At 43.7% G+C, this 20,094-nt stretch overlaps 1 protein-coding gene across 1 annotated transcript in view; it reads left to right on the top strand.

Annotated features, from left to right (window-relative positions):
* The window catches only part of NIBAN1 (niban apoptosis regulator 1), a 393,109-nt gene that overhangs the window by 311,656 nt on the left and 61,359 nt on the right, over positions 1-20,094 (top strand). Inside the window, exons 7-8 of the mRNA XM_086957112.1 lie at positions 13,579-13,683; positions 15,899-16,061. Coding sequence (XP_086813238.1) covers positions 13,579-13,683; positions 15,899-16,061 — 268 coding nt within the window. The remainder of the gene's footprint in view (positions 1-13,578; positions 13,684-15,898; positions 16,062-20,094) is intronic.

Genomic DNA, 20,094 nt, shown 5'->3' with positions numbered 1-20,094 from the left:
CCTCAGAATGACGTGCTGCAGAATATAGAAAGCCCTTAGGGTGACCAGTGGCTGTATTAAATGTATGTGGTCATGGTACAGGACATTGCCACTATCTAGATGCAAGAGTAGGAGCACTTGCACAGCAGTTCTGAAGTTGCTTTCTGAGATGAACTGTTTAGTTAGCAGTGAAAGCTGGTACCCAGCGATCTTGATTTTCTTGGTCATGTGTTTTTTTGAGGATGAGGTCAGTTTCCGCGGTGCAAATGAATAACTTGGCTTAGGGGGAAAGGTTGGGTTCTGATTCATCAAGGTTTCTATAATTGAGCCAGGTATGAACTTGTTGATCCTTGTTCTTGGTGAATAGCAGGAATTTAGATGTAGTGTGGTTGTGGGTTCTGATATGCATTGGACATACAGGCCTGAATAAGGTGCTGGCAGTGTTTGAGGCACTGAATGTCTGGAGTAGAGGAGACTTTCAAATAGTTATGTGTCTTTGGCATATTAGTGAATTTTGATGCTGTTACCTCAAGGGGTTCCTTGTAGAAGTGGAAGATGGGAGGAGCCAAAGTGGGGCTCCACAGGTGTTGGGGAGCTACTGGAACCTGGAGGGTCCCATGTGGGAGGGCTAGGGTTACCTGTGCTAACATTACTTAAACACTATAGGACTTGAAGAGGGTCACTTTGCTGTGTTTAGCTAAATAATGTAATTGTGGCTAGCAACTGTAGTTGTTTATAGTAGAAGAGTTGGAAAATTTCCACTTCCACTTCTTTAATGAAATGACGATTTTCATTTGCATCAGTCTCTGGAAATTAGTACTTTACAGAGACTGAGGTCCCGCACTCAAAACAAATTCACTGTTGCATGACCAGTTGAAAGATAATGTTTTGAAAGTCCTCCTACTTGCTGTGTCACCTGACCTCAGCATGGCCACATGGCCACCAGTTACCACGTGCCTCATCAGCTTGTGGAAAATGCCCAGGACTCAAGACATCCAAACAGAAACCACATTTTGCTTTTTTACTTTTCTATTTTTGGTTTTCTGAGTGAAAGAAAAAAATGTAAGTAAATGAATTAAATAAAAACAAGGAAATGTAGAAATCAATAAGAAGCCTTGCTGTAAATCTGGCCGAAAATTAAATGTAAAATCTGTCTCCTTGAGGCGCGCTGTATTCAGGATATGGGCATAAAGCTCTACCCACTTTCTGCCCATCTTTTTAATTGGCTCCTGTCACTGTCCTTTGTAAATGGTGGCTTTATATTGGTGAATAGGCTTAGTAGTCCCTCCTTTGTACCGCCTTTTCTCTTAACCTCCCATGAAGACACCCCCTGTTACATGTGTTGTTCCTCGGTACGTTTTAATTACAGGGCTCCGAGCACTATTTTCTTAAAGGCCTCTGTCCTGCCTGCTGTTGGAGGCAGGACACGCTCTCCAGTTTTTTATGCAACTTCAACAATGGCGGAATAACGTTCCTCAATAGGCGCCTCTTAAAGGTGAGTATTCTACTTTCCACTTACAACCTTCATTCATCAGTACAAATCTCTGAGAATCCAAGGAAAAATCCAAATAAACTTGCTAACATTTTCCTTTTTTCCCGATCTACAGAGCTCTCTTCCTCTTTGCGCACCTCATGCCTCTCAGTGCTGATGTCTTCCCCACGTCCCGTTTCCCTCAGTTCATAGGCACGTATCTATGTTTTCTACTAAAGCCTCACCCACTCTTTCTCCCTCTGTAGTACTTTACCAATTTTTCTACCCCTGTCCCCTGAACTGCTCTCTTGTTCTGTTCTTTTCTGTCTGGTCTTAAATGAGGATCTCAGACCCCCTCCCCCCTCCCTAACACTTGCTCAACTGCCAAACACGTCTACATTCCTTTTCCAGTGACTCCTGCTTGTCGCCAATAAAAAGATTTTGTCCTGTGCAAGTAAGATATTTATTAACTCAGTTACCCCCTAAAATTGTCACCAGTACATTACGTAGCCCCACCTCATCTTCTCAGCTGTCCGCTCTAAAATCCTCTCCCCAATGCTCCACTAACTACGCACGTTAACACCAGCAGCTTACTAATTCCCACCCTCCTGTGGACGTCCCTCCTGCTCCCTATCTTCTCTAATGGCGCCCTCTGGAGGAAACCGAGCCATGCCTTTCCACTCTCTCACATCTTCCGACTGACACACCCATTGGGTCCCATCACCTTCCAGCCTATTCTCAAGTCCAGTACAATTTGTTAACTCTATTTTAAACCCCTATTCCTTTCTTGCCCTCTTTGTAACCATGCCCCCTTCTAAGCTCCTCTGCACCCCCTGTTTCCGCCCTCTTCTTAGCCTTGTCTAGCTCTCACACCCCATCCCTTTACATTATCCTGCTTGTTTACCGTTCCCTCTTCCTGCCCCACTCCCATTTTATGGCTGGTTCTCAGCCTCTTTTCCCTATCTTGCTCACTCAATAACCCAACTCCCCTCCCTCCCCCTTCTAGTCCCCGTTCCCTTCATCCCCCTTCTACTCTTCTTTGAACCCTCTCCTTTCCAGCCCCAAAGTTCTCCCCTTTCACTACCTCTCTCTGAATTCCCTCCACCGTTATTACTCCCTAGAGTCCCCTTCTTACTCCTGCCCTTCCCCCACCCCTATATATCTTCTGTTCCCCATACCCTCTTTCTAACACACATCTGGGTCCTCTTCTTTCCAATCCTTCTTCTGTCAGGGTCCATTTTCTAACACCCTGCCCAACCCCTCCGATGCCCTCCAACCCCGTGCAAAAGACTGACCGTTCCACATTATACCACAAACTGGAAATTCAGCGGACATCCATTCAGTGCAGTTTTGTCTTTTCTGGTGCTGAACCCTAGTTAGTAGAGGCGCAGGGATTGGGTAATGCCTTTAGTAGTCTGATGCAATTAAAAGGCAGAGTAAACACTGCACAGAACCAACAAACACCTGCATAAATACACATTAACAACAATATATCTTGCAATATTCATTCTTTACTCTCAGTGGTACAATCAGATGTAAGCCTTCACATTCTCCATCAAAAGAAATTTGACCACATTTTAGGTTTTTATTGCACGAATTTGTAGGTTACATATTAATATATTGCACCGTTGATAATATAGGTTTAAAACAAAACGTGTTTGACCAAACACCATAAAAAACAGATATCATGTGCCTTGAATATGGCGTTCTTTTACGACCATGACGGAATGGGAAGCGGGTTCGTTTCTTTGTTCTCGTTCCTAGCGACAGTGACATACAGATTTTTTAAACAAAGGGGAAAATGAACCGAGTTACAAATGTGATGCAAATGGGAGATTACAACTGTTAAGTCATATTGACTTGTAATGAATAAATTGACCACGACTTCAAAGGTGATAGGTTGTTAGGTCTCGCCTAAGCAGCGCTTGCATTGTCTCTTCGAGACATACTGTATTCAGGTATGGACTTGAAGCTCCACCCATTTTTCACCCAACCCTGAAGGTTATGCCACAGTGTCTCTCTTGCTGGCTGGGCATAGGGGTCAGTGATTTTAGCTGCGACTTCCCTCGTTTATTTTTTATGTCAACCCTAGCGGCAGCGCACATGCGCTGCTCACTCCGCGAGGCATGCAGTAGTCGAGTATGCTGTAAAAGCCTTGCCTTCTCTCCGCCCATATTTTTGATTGGCTGGTGTCATTGTACTTGGTAAATACTGGCTTCGATTGATAATGAGGCTTGTTTGTTCCTCCTTGCTACCGCCCTGTTGACATTTTTTTACCTCCCATGAGGAATGGATATTTTACTTGTGGCGTTACACGGTCTCCTTCATAATAATAATAATAATCCACATTTGTAAAGCGCGAACAATCACCCGTAAGGGTCTCTAGGCGCTGGGGCCGTCGGGAAGATTAAGCTAGCTGTTGCCCAGAGTCACATGGTGCTGGGCTAATCTATTGCCGGCGCAGGGGATCGAACCGTGATCCCCAGATTCCGGAGTCAGTCACCCTGGCCGCCGCGCCACACCTCTAAGTCGGTAAGCACAATTTTTCTTTAATGTACAGCACGGTCCGCTTTCACTTTAGCGGCCGCTCTTGTTTATTTAAATAATTTGCCAAAAGGGAGAGTTTCTACTCACTAATCTAACAAGCATTTGCAATGCAATAGGTCTCGTATTTACGCAAGTTTGAGCTATTGAAATTGCAAATAACAATGCCTTTGATTTTTGTTTTTGTTTTTAAAACATCAATAAAAGGCATTGTCATACAATGCCAATAGCTTAAAACTTGAGTAAATGCGAGACCTATTGCATTCCAAATGCTTGTTCTTACTTGAAGAGACCTGCAGGCAGCAAAACGTGCTTCCAGGAGCTGTCCTCGTCTCCATTGTGACACTCTCACCCATCAATTCATACCAAGGTGCAGCTTCCTAATAGGTCCTGGGGACAGGGCCATCCACCAAAGAATGTAAATCCAACTTAGATTTGTCTCTCTTTCTGTTCACCTACTGTATTGTATAAAATTAACTAATACTCGGGTCAGTCGTGAAATATGTAGGTGTAATTCAGTTCACAACACTGCCCTCCCTCAGTCTCTTTTCCTCTTTTGCTTTTTAATCCCTCTCTTCTTGGTCTTCCAGAGTCACCAGGGGCGGCTGGTCCATAGGGGCGTTGGGGCAGCGCCCCCCAAAAGATTTGGGCAAAAGAAGAACAGAAATGTAAGCAGACAAATGGACAGTTTACAATTCGTCTGTTTACATTTCTGGGCCGCCTGTGCACTTCACTTGTGAAAGTGCTCAGTTCACGCACAGCGCACGCAGGCAGAGACGAGCAGGAGTTCCGAAGATGGTCTGCGCATGTGAGAGAGGAGCCTTGCCCCTCACTCACATTCACAAACCATAGGTATGCTGCGCATGCCCAGTGTAGTGCAGCAGTTTGAAGATAGGCTCCTGCTCGGGCGGTGATGCGTTTTACGCAAAGTCGCCCCATGCCCTATTAAATGGCAGGACAGAGTAAACCAGGTTCAGTCACCTTGCACCCCGTCGCAGCCAGTCTCCTAATTGGCCATTGAGCCTCTGAGCAGCCAGAAAAAGAAGGTTAAAAAAAATAATTCAGTCTTCTTTCTAGGTGAGTGGGCGAGTAAAAGTGTGTTTGATTGATAGAGAATGAGATTAAGCATAGTGTTTGAGAGTGTCAATGAGAATGAGAGTGAGAATCAATGAGGGAGCACGAGTAAGGAAAAGAGAGGTAGTGAGTAAAGTAGTGGGAGTTACAGTGAGTGTGTGATTGAAAGGGAGTGGGAGTGAGTCAGAGGTGCCTCTATCAATGGTGCAGCTGGTGCAGTGGTACCATGGCATAGAGGCCCTGGTGCAGCTGCTCTCACTGCGCATTAAACAACTGTACCTTAGGATTTCAGATCAGAGCCCCTGTATACCAATGGTTGTGATTGAGGGTCAGTGATTATAAAAGTGTGTGTGCGTGTGCGTTTGTGTGCAAGAAGCAGTGTTAGTGCATGGGTGCTTTAGTGTGTTAAGGCACCTAAGGCAATTTTTGACAGTTATGAGGGGAACCAGTGGCACGTATTATGCCACACCACTTTCAGGGATCACCAGCCGCCACTGAGAGTCACTGCTTTCTTGTTTAAGTTGCGTAACCAGAGGAGATAAAAGAGACACCAGCCGTAGCTGAACGCTGTTCTCTGATACATTGCGTCACTTCCACCTGCGCTCCGAGACAGACAGATCTCAAATGAAAGAGAAGACAGCCTGACTCTTATCTTATTGACTCCATAGGTCTGCCCGGCTTGTCAAGGCCACAGGTCATTCAGTAAATGTTTTCAGTTCCCTAAAATCCTTTCTTCCTCTAAGTGCTCACCCGTGTTTTGTGAGTGTGTGCAAATGCGGTTGTATATGTTTGTGGACGTGTGTGTGTGCTGCATGAGCAGATGCATCTATAGCGCCACGGAGATAGCTCCTGGTGATGCCCCCGTTAATTTCCAATGCAAGGACAGGATGGCGCTCGCAGATCCCAAGTATAATTAAAGCAAAATTTCTGGGTTGCTGCTTCCACATACTCAAAATGTGTCTATAATTTCTGCATCTTGCATTCTGCGAGCTAATGTAGAAACAATTGCCTGTCTATCGTTTCTATAAGTATTCGGAGACAAACCGCTTACTTACTTAGTAAGGAGTCGGTTTTGGTCTGTCATTTGAGTATTTTTCACATGCTCCGTGGTTGCAACGTTTGAGTCACTGCCTTCTTGGAACAAATCTGTAAAAACTGATTAATAATTAGATGTAAATGAAAGCACGGAATACCACCCTCTGGGAGCACGGAGGCTTGAGAAACTAATATGTAGACAACTGTGAGGAAGCCCAGCTCTGACACTCCTGCAGAGCCCAAGTGCTGCTGACAGGGCCGGACTGGCCGTAACGGGCACCAGGCGTTTCCCTGGTGGGCCGTCAGGGTGTGGGCCAGTTTTGGGCCCCTGTGGGCCTGTGTTTGTTACCGGAGAGCGGTAATATCAGCACCCTGTAACAAAATCGGTTGAAACCGGCCCTAGCAAACAGCTCGGCCGCACCCCAGCTCCCCCCTATAGGCGCCGGCCAAGCAGTTTGCCAGAGCCGGTTTTGGTTCCCAGTTCGGCCCTGGCTGCTGATCAAGGGGTGTGCTTGCAGCACAGGCATAGGAAACACAAAGCGATAATGGACGGAGCGCTTAAACTTTTCAGACACTCACCCCCAGTCACAGATCTGCGTTGAATCCATCATTGTTCTTTAGCTCACTTCGCCACCCCAGTTCAGACCCAGCCATATGCAAACCAGTCTTGACACTGTGCCTCATGGGAACAGTCCAGCCCGAACTTCCTGGCACAGGCATGGTACTAGAAAGTACAGACATGCTGTCTAGGCATGAGAACAATTTGCACCACTGAACGTATCCCCCGGCTACCTTATCTCCAGTTCCTCTGTCTGCATGTGACCTGGTGTTCTCTGCCAGGGGCTGTCATCTGTGGCCTGTCCCTGGGACCCTCACCGCCAGAGCATTAACAATAACTGGCCAGAAATTATTTTTTTCAAAAAACAGAAGTGTGAGGTTGTGTAAACACTGTTAGCATATGGTTAGACTATGCACAACAACAGCAACAATAATAATACTTACTCATATTAGTGTCGTTTTTGCTACCACACTTTTTTCTTTGCTGTTTTATAGCTTTGCAAACAACAGTTGTTGCTATTACCCAACTTACTGGTGCCCATATGAATGTCAGTCTAAGCAGGATTTGAAACTGAGAACTCGATAGAACACGAGTACCTCTCTGCCACAACAACACATGGCACAAGCATTTGGAATGCAATAGGTCTCGCATTACTGAAAGTTTGAGCTATTGGCGTTGCTAATAATAATGCCAGTAGTTCAAACATTCAGTAATGCGTGACCTATTGCATTGCAAATGCTTGTTTCTCTGGAGGCGGTCGGAGGGGGTGAAGATGAAATGAACCATCTGCAGCTGTGGCGGAGGCTCTTCACCGCCGTCTTTAGGCCGCACTCAGCTCACACTGGACTGAAGTAAGTGTCTGTGATGCACGAAGCGTTCTCTCTCCTGCACTCCTCAAAGTCAGGGACAGTTCAGCGTTACTTCCACATACAAGCTGCACGGAATTGAATTGCAAATGAGGCTCTTTCATATTTGATAGCAGATCAATGGTGGGACATTCTCTGGTTTGACAATGCCCTTTGTCTACGATTTTCTAGTGATTTTGAACACCTGAAATGATTTTAGACAGCTACCACAACCGTGTGAGATACACGCAATACCCCGGTCACTATTTTCAACTATGCAGACGATCTTCAGTTAATTTTCCCCATTGATTCTCTTCCCTCCTCCCGTTCCAACTTTCAGTCTACCATGCTTAACATTGCAGAGTGGATGTTTCACAGCCAATTAAAATTGAACCCCACAAAAACCGAGCTGGTACTGGTGGGGGGTCCCACTAATCTGTGGAATTCCACCTTTTGGCCTTCTTCCCTGGGGGCGCCACCTAGTCCTGTTAGCACTGTGAAGAGTCTGGGGGTGGTCATCTCCGAGGACCTCTCTATGAGGCCACAAATCAACGCAGTCACCTCATCCTGTTTTTTCCATCTAAGGCGGATCCGCAAAATCAGCAGGTTCCTCACCAGAGATGCCCTGATTCTAGTCATCCTAGCCCTTATCACCTCCAGACTCGACTATGCTAACACCTTGTATGCCGGGATTCCAGCAATCCATCTCCACCGGCTGCAACTGGTGCAGAAACAGGCAGCCCGCCTGATCTTCCGCCAGCCGAAACATCAGCACGTCACCCCCTTCTGCGTAGCCTCCATTGGCTCCCTATCATCAAACGCTGCACCTTCAAACTTGGCTGTACCACCTTCAAAGCCTTATCAGACCTAGCCCCTGCATTTATTTCTTCTTGCCTGACACGGTATGTCCCCCACAGAGATCTCCGCTCAGCATCTCTTAATCTTCTTGTTGTTCCCAAAACCAGACGGAAAAAGTATGGTGGTCTGAGTTTCTCTGTCATGTCCCCCACCACCTGGAACTCCCTCCCAACACCACTCCGCCTTTGCCCCAGCTACGAACGCTTATGCAGTCTGTTAAAAACCCTCCTGTTTCAGTCAGCATTTGAGTAATTCCTCCGCCCCAGCCACCGTTATGTCAAGAGCGCCATGAAACCGTTGGTGAACGTGCGCGGTGTTTTTAATGTAACGTAACATTTGTATGTGTCTATGCAGCATGAAATAATACTGGGGAAATAACTAACTTGTTTAATGCATCTACGGCAGTGATTTCTGTTTAATCTGCTGGTTACAGATTTAAGAAATACCCCTGATCAGAGGTTTTCTTTCTATGCCAACCCCTTGGGAGTCCAAGTAACTAAAAAGTTTGCTCCCCTCTCCACCGCCTTGAAAACAGTGGCGGCCGGCATGGCTCATGGGTGGTGAGCAGACGCAGAGGGAGGGTTCGCGGGGGCAAATATAAAAAAAACATAGCTTGCCGCCAAGTCCCGCGTATCTGCTCCTGCCCTCCTCGTGGAACTCGAGGAACAGGAAGTACAGCAGCCACCACTGACCAATCACACTGCAGTGTTGTGATTGGTTTTGAGCGTCCTGGTTCGACACTCAACCAGGGAATGGGAGCTGGGCATGTTCTCCACGCAGGCTGTAATGCAGCCTGCTTGGAGAATGGGGAAAGTGCGCATGACTGGTTTGGGAGGCACGAGAACGCCGGCCAATAAGTCATTTGGCACTTAGGAGTCAGCAAACCACTCCTCCCCTGCCCTCTTCTGATAGCAGAGCAGCCCCGCCCACACGCCCGCCAAGCAGCACACAGCATAAAATTATATTAATGCATAGTTAGTATCATTTTATGTTTCTACTATGTACGCACTGCTTAAAAGCAGTGGGTCGCTGCTCCTATGCCATAGTGGAGGAGCCACCACTGCTTGAAAACGAATCCTGCTAAAACCTTTAAAGTCAGTGCAGGTTGGTGACTTTTCCAAATGATGGGGCGTTGTTGGGGGGTGATTTTTGCTCAGCAAGCAAACAAAACCGACTGACATCCAAACGGATGATGAAGCCTAAAAATGTTTCTTATGCTTTGGAGGTTGTGACGGTGCATCAGAACGAAATGAGTACAAAGTTAACGGAAACATCTGAAATACTCCAATGTTTGCAGGTTTTCTCTTACTTTCTGGTGCACAAATGGTCCAAAAGCTCTCTGCCTGTCACAAGTTATGCATTCAAATAGTCTTGCTGTATAGTTCTGTAGTCTTCAACATTTAATAGGATACAGCATTTCAAGTACCATAAATACCAGGAGTATGTGAGCACTGCCATGAAAAGAAACTTTCTTCTTAGAGGGGGCATCTCCATCGCTTTATTCTGGCATAACTCTATGCCCAGTACAAACATTGTGGTGCACTCTATATATGTACTTCAATAATTTATGAAGGTTTTATTTCCTAAAAATACTTTGTGAATCAGAAAGCACACTATTCCATATAGAGTGTTGGGCTGAATTAATTTTGGAAGGATATATTCAACTCCTGGTTATGTTGTGCTGACAAAGTAAATTAACTATATTTAATATCCTTTCTAAACTCCACATCGGCCACTTCACCATGTCAGGAACACCTTCCCAAAGACGAGTTTCATTTTCATTTGAAGACTGTTAGTTTTCTGTTTCTCCGGTTTGCAGTCACTTAGTAGGTGCTCTGTTTAAAGATGCAGTCACAGTGAGTCATTTGGTGTTTTAGTGCATTGTTTTGCATTGTTTTGCCAATTATGCCTACCTACAAAAAGTGTTTTTTAGGTCTCGGCTAAGCAGCGCTTGCACTGTCTCTTCGAGACGTGTTGTATTCTTAATAGTTTAGCGTACAATTTTCTTTCTCTTAATAGTATCTCCAAAGCCAACAAAAACATTTTGCACAACTCTCTACACATCTTTTCTAGTCAGCTGCATTGGAGTCCTAGCTGTCTTTAAACAGAGCATGCTTGTGTTTTGCTCCTCTGTTGCAGCTGTGTGAAATATATAAATGTGCAAAGGCTGCCTGCAGTTCACCTCTGTTGTACATAAGTTGGCTCTAAGTAGTGTTTACCATGGCTGCGTGTACTTTACCCAGTTGCACTACATTAACATGACCATAGCTTTAGTCTACATTTGCTATACAAGCTTATGTTATGGTATAGAATGCACATTTTTCTTTAAATATTCACTCCACTGCAAACAAAAACAAAAAAATGCCATTTACTAGGATTATTTGGCAGTCAAGGCAAAATATGCAGTTCATTCTTTGGCAGTAGTAGTTTAATTCAATTGAGGGAGAAACATTTTGTTGAAATCTACAAATCATTCAGTAAATTATGGGGCAAGTTCCGTAAATCCATAACTTTGATACTAAAACCACAGTATCACACAGTTATACTGGCCCTATCATTGTCCATTGGTTTGTCGATAATCTATTCATGAAAAGTAAACAGAGCCAGAGGGCCTCATTACAAGGACTGCCTGACTCATGGTGGTGCTGCAGTGGTGGTCCAGCCACCGGCGGTCTGACCGCCATATTATGAGTTGGGTGGTCAGACCGTAATTGGACCGCTGGCTCTGCCAGGAAGCCGCCAATTCCTGGTGGTGCTGTGGAGATCAGGGCCATTCTAAGTTGCAGGTGGTGCAGCTGCGGCACTGCCATGCATATTACAAGTTTCAGGACCACCAGCATTTTCATGGAGGTCTGTCAGCCTGGGGATACATGCAGGGGGACTCAACATGTGCCCTCCTGTGTGCACGTGCCTCGGTTCCTGTACAGCATGGACTTTATAGTGAAAGAGGCACCACTGCGGGACCTTCCACGCTGCCCGCCCGTCAGACCCAAATTACTTGTAATCTGGCAGGCGGGTAGCAGCGATTCTTGCCGGTGCAGGGATGTGGCATTTGCGGGCCGCTTGTCCTCACACTGCCATAGCTCATAATCGGGCCCTAAACGTCTATCTTCAATCTGTGCGCATTATTAGCTACACCTTAAACAGCTTCAACAAGCTCTCCCATAGTCATATTACCAGACAGAATGAGATTTTCAAATAGTTTTCCTAACATTTTACAATCTGAACTATATAATTAAATGTTGTTCTTATAATCCAGAATTTTATTAATTATTTTAATAAACATTCCATGTTTGTAAAAGGAACCCTTTTCAAGCTATCACAAAATTAACAGGCAAGATAGGAAATACGTAATTGCTAATTTCATATGGTCCTTTAGACCCATCTCAGAGTCTTGGGACTTTTATTGTCACTAGAACCCTGTGATAGCAATACTGCACCATATTACAAAGTTACTGTTATATAGCCTATATGTTTATACATACACACCTAACTCTAAAAAAAATCAGTTTTTGGATTCTCAATACTTTTGACTGTTTCACGAATTTGCACCAAACTGGAATTTGAAGGTGTGTTCTTTATTTGATGAATGTTGGTTTAATAGTTCAAAAGTAATTAGTGAGGCCCCAAACTAGTATTTTTCCAATCACAAATAAAAAGAGCTTTCCGAGGAATATGTTTCTTTCTGCTTGTTTGCAAAACCACTGAAATGGTGGTCACCAGATGTTTATGGGACAGCGATCTTTCAGTCGTTTGGTGCCTTTCCTTGGTTTGGTGAAAATGTGTTTAATTGGTTTTGGAGAGAAGACAAAAAGAAAGGATCTAGTGTGCACGTCAGCTAATATATGTGCTCACAGAAGCTTGTTTACAGCTTTTTTAAATTATAATCATTTGTGAACAGTGCTGAAATGAAAACTCTACTGAAATCTACTAACTTTATTGTCTTTGCCTGGTAATTACCTTGCCTAGGGAGCCTCTGGGCATAAAGTGAGCTGGGAGTCAGTGGTGCTGCCTTCCCCCAAGGCCTGAGGCTCCTGCCTGTGCAGGGCGCTGCCGGGGGCACAAACATGGGCTCCCAAGGGTCACGGGCACAATGGGAACCACATGCCTGGGGTGTTGAAGAGAATCATGATGACTCCATCACCATTGCTATGCAGTATTGGAGAGGTGGTCCCAGCTACCATATCTAGCCCTTCCGCCTTAAGACACCTGGAACACACAAAACACACACTTGTGACTCTGTATTTACTCAGATAGATAACACACTCCTGACTCCAACCCTGAAACATGCACACACTCCCCAGCCCTTGGACATTTTGAACAATCGCTCCTGCCTCCATGTACATATTTCAGGTGTACACACTTTATATCTCTGACTCTATAAATATTCAGACTGTCATACAATCACCCTTATACACATGTATGATACATGAGTGATACGCACACTCCACGATTCCCAGTAAACACTCTCCATGCGATGCATGCACCCAGCACACACACACACATAGTCCATCTGATATCACACTCTCCCAAATAAATGTTCATTAAAAATATTAAATTATATATTTTCAGAAAATGTAAGTTTTTGAGTGTTTCAGGAGTTGAATTAGGAGTGTCTGTATATAAACTCATTAGCATGTGGGTATTTTCATAACTCCCTGCGTCATGAGTCTATCTAATCAGACATTTAGAAAGCACAAATGTACACCCTACAGAGATTTTTTGGCACTAAAAGAGCAAGGCCTCTTCCACCTCCTGGGACTTTTTGTCTTCATGGCCATCCTCCTCCTAGTTGTCCTGGTTTTCCTCTGCCTGGCCTTCCTTAACCCCCCCTGGCCTTCCTCTTTCTCATCTTGCTGCTCCTCTTCATCTTCCTGGTTTTGAGTTCCCCTATTTTATGGCTTGCTATTGTGCAGGCCTAAAAAGGATGGATTGAAGTGGAATTAATGAGGCTAATATGATCGCTTTGTGAATTTTAACTGCTTCTAAATGGTCAAGTGATGCAGCAGAATGTCTGTAAAAGAGTTTAATATAAATGTATGCACCAGTGAAGTTAATGCCAAATGGAAATTTGGAAAGATGGTGCACAGACTTGCAATGTATGAAATTTTGAAGTTTTCTGTTGTGCGCTACGTGAGGACTCGGTTCTTTGTGAAGCAGTGCGGTCATTGCTGAGACTTGAGTTTTGAAATGTCTCTCCTTGTGTATGGCAGATATTAAGTAACCTGGTGATGGAAGAACTCCTCCCGTCCCTTCAGACAGATCTACTGCCCAAGATGAAAGGAAAGAGGAATGATAGGAAGAGAGCCTGGTTTGGGGTAAGATGTTGGTCATCACTGTTGTTCTAGAAACCGATCAAGTCCTTACTCTTTTTTGTTGTATTTAGCCCAATTCACCTTCCATAGTACCCTGCTATGAACCCTCCTTGAAAATAGTGGTTTGGGTAAGTAGAGGCTTAAACTCAAATACTGTATTGGTGAATTAGTGAAGTATACGATTGCCCTACAGACATTTAGTTGTTTAGTAAATCCTAAAAAATCTCTGGCTTTTTGTAATAATATGGATTTCCGGGCACATTTTCTTTGCGATATTTGATTCTAAATATACTCATTACAGATTAGGATAAGGGAGAGGAGTTGGCCTAACAGCTAGGGCGGTCAACCTCAAATATGGGGAACTGGGTTCGAGTCTCGGCAATGACGCTGAACATGCTGTGATTCTGGGCAAATCACTTAATCTCCCTGTGCCTAACAAAAATGAATGTGTCCTCATGTAATGCAACTGGTGCTATGTAAAGCGCTCTGGTCGCCGATTCGGGTCAAGTTCGCTCTATATAAAACTCTGTAAATAAATATTAATTCATATATATGCACCATTAAATAACCTATAGTATTTCAATTATTAGAAAAGAGTAGTTGGTGCCCACCAAAAAACAAAGCAGAGATAAGTAATAAAATAATGGAATGGGGGCACGTATTAATGTCTCCAAATTTTCGTTGCATACTTTTTATTCCACTATGGTGTATTCAGAAGCCCCTAGTTTGATTGTTTTACTGATGCATTCATCCAGGAAGTTAGGGCCTTTTGGCCCTTCCGCCCTATTTGGAGTGCTAAGAGGCCCTATTCACTCTAAATAGGGTTCTCAGGACATCTATCACTTTTTTTTAGGGTGGCTTACATCCACCAAGCTCTAATAAAAAAAAGCCAATTATTTGTTCTACTTTCTATCTTTTCAAAACCATTCTCTCTCCAAACAATAATGTCATTACTGGTCAATAAAGTCTTTGCTCAGCTCCTTTCTGGAAGAAACCTTTAAGGATCAATAGTACCAGTCATGGCACAAAATTGTGGACAATAATCAAATTAATTTTACAGAGTATAGCTTCCCATTGAGCCCACTCCGTTGGCTAACTTGTATGTCGAACAGATACTATTAATGTTTTGAGATTCAATGTTGTTATTTTGGTCAGAGTCATTGAGTCTAAAATTGATTTTTTTGCTTAGAATTGCTTCACTATGTGAGTTAAATCTTCGTAGGTTTTTCTTTATTGGCAAGTGGATGGTGAGGCCCCCAGAGCTGGGCCTACTTCCCAGTTAAACATAAGCAACGTAAGGCCTGCGGTGTTTGCTTACCATGCAGTCATTGACTTCACTCACACATACCTGTCCTTCCGGGTTGTGCAAGTAGCTGAGGTATAGCCCTGGGCTTCGGGGTTCAGACAAGAAGAGTGGTGGATCACTTGAATCACTGGTCATGTGACCTTTATTTGGGGCATGATTATAAATAGGAGTAATCCAAAACTTTCAATCCTCCGCTCTTGGGGAAGGTCATAGTAATATCCATTTTTAGTACCAGCCCTGTGGTTGCTATAGGGCACACTTCCCCGGGGTTATGTTATCTATTATTATAGATAGTATTTGATAGCTCAATTCTTAGACTAAAGCAATGCCTGTCCATAGTAAAATTGTGGCAGCTTGTAATCACAACTGTGAGTTGAGTAATATGGTTACATGGGTCCTGAAGAATTGCCCTAGATCACATCTTGACTAATTGACGGCATGAAACATATTGACCTTATAAGCCACCAGGGATCATTGTCCCCACTGGTGACATCATGTTTTAAATAAGTCAGGTATACTCCTGGATTAAGGAGCTAGCCTGTTGATGAAGCATGATACCCGCAAGGGTGTGTGAGTGCCCCATTTCCAAAAAGGAACTACTCCCCTTGTAGAGGCTCCTTTTCTCTGACCTACTCCCCTTTGTCCTTTATCCCCTTTAGGAACAGAATACCGTTTTCTTTAGAGAATTAACAGTGAAGCATGTATGTTTGACATTTATGCGCTCTAGGTCCCCAATTTTTTGTGATGGGTTAATTGTTCTTAGACTGCCAAGAAGTTGCTGATTTGCATGGAAAGTTCCACTGTTGTCCTAGACGGTTCGGGGATCCACTATCTTAACCCAGTCTACTTTCAGACACAGCAGTTCAACTGGCAGAAACACAGAAGCCATAGTTTCTCCTTTGTTGATTTCAGACTGTGGAGGAGACCTATAACCTGGTCATGGCCCAGGTCTCCGAAGGATTCCAGTCCTTACAAGAAGAGTGCAAGAATCTTGCTAAGCAACTGGAAGGAACCATCCGCTCAGACATGGATCAGATCGTGACCTCCAAGGAGTTTGTAGCTGGGAAAATCAAAGGTAGGTGGAATGAAATGATTCCATGAATATTGATATTGCTGATCCCAGAATGGAAGTACCAATAATCACCCATGTAAAATAGCACTTCAATTAATGGCTGACACAGAGTACATTTTTTTCAAAATATGTTGTTTGAAAATGTTATCTGTTCGAAGAACAGCTCACAGGGATTCAGAACATTTCTCAAATACTCTCTCTGAAATTAACTATCAGTTACTTTAATATTATTTTTGAAGAACATATTTGCCATTACTATAGACTGTCGGTGCTACATCCTCACAATATTCTTTGACAGAAGTTAGGAATAAAGTAGTATCCACTCCTACTTTTCTTTAGGCGGAGTAGTTTGCAATGGATATCATGAAAATGCGTGCCCTATTTCTCAAGATTCTCTTCTGACAAGCTGTTTTATTTCAACATCTTATTTTGATTGTTTCTTTAAAAATTCATACCCCACGATATTCAATATTAACAATAAAAAACAATTTGTGCTATTTTACAGATTTTTTTAACTCAATAAATATCGTGGTTTAAAACTACTTAACACAATTTTTTGAAAAATTCTCTGTAAAGTCTATGATCAGCATTGGCCTACCCTGAATCCGCTTTCAAGAATTAGTCAACATCAAAAGAGTATCTCCACCACTTCATAAAAATTCATTGACTGTTCGGCCTCATCATTTCCAACCAGCATTTTACGGACAGACAGACTGAATGGGATACACACAGTGGCTGTCTAATACAGCCCTAAAGAAGCTACTGAGTACTGATATGCTGGCAGGCGCCAGATCAGGCAGCTACACAGTAGAACAAGAACTATATATGAGACATAGATAGAGCTCCATACCCTCTGGTTTGGAGCCACTCTCCACCAGGAAGTGTTGGCAGACTATTAAAGAAAAATCTTTGAATGTGAAAATTATGGCCCAACATATCTAGTGTTACCACCAGGACCCTGCAGTTTCTGGATGTGAATTAAATATAAGGTGGGTACAACAGAGCAAGTCCTCTACGCCATTTCTGCTGCGGCATTAGTTCACTGTAGACCCAGCTCATTGTCCCATGGTGGCGCTGGAGACGGTGGTTTCATGGATGAAACCTGAACGGGGCATAGGAAGGTTACAAGGAAACAATGCCTTATTGATTGCACCACAGCGAGTCGTCTTATGATGGTCACACTCTGGAATGTCTTCCAATTCCAGTCACTGCTTTTATACAAGAACTCATCCAACTAACAGTTAGTCAACACAGCACAGCATAATACAAGGATATGATTTCTAGTCCGGGAGAATTGACAAGATAGTAGATGAGTGCTGGAATCAGGGCACCTAGCAGGAGAGAAATAGGAGAGCAAGAAAACCCAGTAGAACTTTCTGGGTACTCTAGCAAGAAACAGTTAGTAAATCCATAGGAGAAGCTTGTGTGGCGGAAAGAGCTGGTCCTCTAAGTGGAAAGTCCCCTGTACTTGCATATCTATCTCTCGAGAGTTACTTAGATTCAGTCGGATTGGCCCTAGAGGGCATGATTTTCACGTGTTTGTGTCCAGTGGTGTAACAATAGCCCCCGCACGACCCGTGGTGCGGAATCCCCTGAGCTCCAGGGGGCCGCCTCTGGCACTGTGCGCAGGCGGTGGCCCCCTAGCCTGGGAGCTCCTGACTGGGTCAGGAGCATGGTGACCCCCTCCATGTACTTTGCAAGTGGGCCCCTCGGAGCTTGTTACTCCACTGTTTGTGTCAGATGCTGCTACTGATGCAGGCGTCATATAACATGCAAGAAGCATCACCTCAGAAGCAGTGGAACTATTAAAGTCTTCACAACCCCTACCTATTCAGCAGTGACTCCACCTCTGATGGAAGCTGTAATTGGCACAACAGCTAGGTATCGCACCACAAGGACACGAAATAAAAGCAATAATTACAGCCAAACCATGTGTGCATTACTTCTCTTCACGGTACGATGGAAGGCGTACCTCACATGTGCTAGACCGTGGAAAAGGTTGAACTACGAAATGGTAGGACAACCGAAAAATGGGTAATGGTTACAGCGCATCATACCTGGGGACAAGGCAATGTAAACCAGGAGTATTTATAAACTAGGCCAACTGTAGAAGTAGGGGTAATATCACTCATACCTACAATGGCCAAGCTTCTGAAGATAAATTAAATAACATGGTTCTATCCCAGCAGCCCCTTGCTTGTTCTCACCACCTGTGAGTGCTAGCATGATTGCGTGGGTTTTCTAGCTGAATGGTTCCCAACAGCAGAAACAAATTCCATATCAGTTTGTAAGAACGTATATAAAAATGGGTTTAGGTAAGCTGTCAAAACAGATCCCCTTTTAAATCTACTCTGAACAGTTAAGGGCTAGGGTTTCTCTTTTTGGTCCATCATCCAGAGCTTTCTGGTCTGTTTCTCGACACTGTCTTTTCATTCAAGTTTAGGCGTATGGTAGCACTACGGAGCTAGTTCAGGGCCTTAAGCTCTGAAGTGTTGAGTAGCAAGTGATGGTTACAGTCCTTTTTTTGTGAATCAGAATAAATTCTGGTTTCTAATAAATTGATGTTTACAAGAAATGTTGCTTAGAGTCTAGCAAGATTGATGTAATCTCGGTCAATTTTGTAATTAACTGAGTTACCAATTTACAAACATGGAATAATTTGTGTAAAAGTATAAGGACAGGCGACAATTAACTTTTTTAATACTATTATTTAGCCAACAGTATCAGGCTAGCACCCAATTTCGGTGTGTTCAGTTCGAAGGGGGCTGATTAATAGACTGAGGGCCAGATGTAGGAAGCCAAATAGCGACTGCAAACCCTGGAATTTGCAGAATTTCAATCTTTGCGATCGCAATTTGTCTATGAGCAATGTAGGTAAGATTAAACCTACTCGCAAAATAAGGAATCGCACATTGCGATTCCTTAAATGCAATGTAACTAGCACAAAAGAAAGTGCACTTTAGCCTTAAGGAATCGCTAATTACCACCAACTTCAAGTTGGTGGTAATTAGCGATTTACTTTGAAAAAGCCCTTTTTTGCTTTTTTTAAAGTGCCATGTGGCATACATTCATGCCCTTAGGGCATGGATGTGCACCACATGTGCACACATGCACATTTCAGGGGTGCAACAGGGTGTCCTTTTGCAACCCTTGCACCCTTGAAATTGCACCCGGAATTTGCGAGTGCCTCTTGGTTACTCGCAAATTTGCAGTCTCAAATCCCATTCATTCCTATGGGCCTCTTGGCCCATAGGAATGAATGGGATGGTATTCCTTGAGTGCAAATCTCAATTTGCGAAACTCAATTAAGGAATATTAAGGAATCGCAAATACTTTTGCAATTCCTACCTACATTCACTTTAGCGAGTCCTTAATAGTGATTCATTAAAAATTGCTATTAAGGACTCGCTAAATTGAATTTTTTTTTAAGTTCAAATCATATTTTTATTAAACAATAACAGAAATGATAGCGGCGAGAAGGCATCAGAAGAATTACAGTCGTGTTACAGAGATACCGCAATCAGACATGGATTATTACATAAAACAAAGCGTATACAGTAAAGGAAAATAAAGTACCAACATTGCATTCTCACATTTGTGTATAGTTCCGTAGAGCCCTCCGTGTAAATCAAGCCATATAGTACCGTTTGCACTTCATCGTTCCTGCTTTATGGTTCTAAGATTGTCAAGCCCGTGAACACAAGATATAGCCATTACAGTTCATGCAGCATGCACCCCCCAATTTACTGAGTATAGACCTCATCATTTAGAACTTCAGGGAGGGTCAAAGGTGAGGGAGGCCTGGTCCAACGAAGACCATAATTTTTTGTTGGTAACCTGCCATGGTGATGAGTGTAGAGCGGGATTGTCAGTGCCCCTAATGCAGGACAGCCATTCCCTCCATGCATTGAAGGAGACCTCACCCGTTGATTTCCAATTGCATAGGATCACCTTACATGCTAATGTTAGTAGAAGATCCAGGAGCTGGCGGTCATGGTCCCCCTTTAATGATGGGTCTAAGGCTCCTAGGAGAATG

The sequence above is a fragment of the Lissotriton vulgaris genome, chromosome 1_1, assembly GCF_964263255.1.
Source record: "Lissotriton vulgaris chromosome 1_1, aLisVul1.2, whole genome shotgun sequence".
Taxonomy (NCBI): Eukaryota; Metazoa; Chordata; class Amphibia; order Caudata; family Salamandridae; genus Lissotriton; species Lissotriton vulgaris.
Note: the sequence above shows the minus strand (reverse complement) of the source record. Positions and strands in the feature narration are given on the sequence as shown.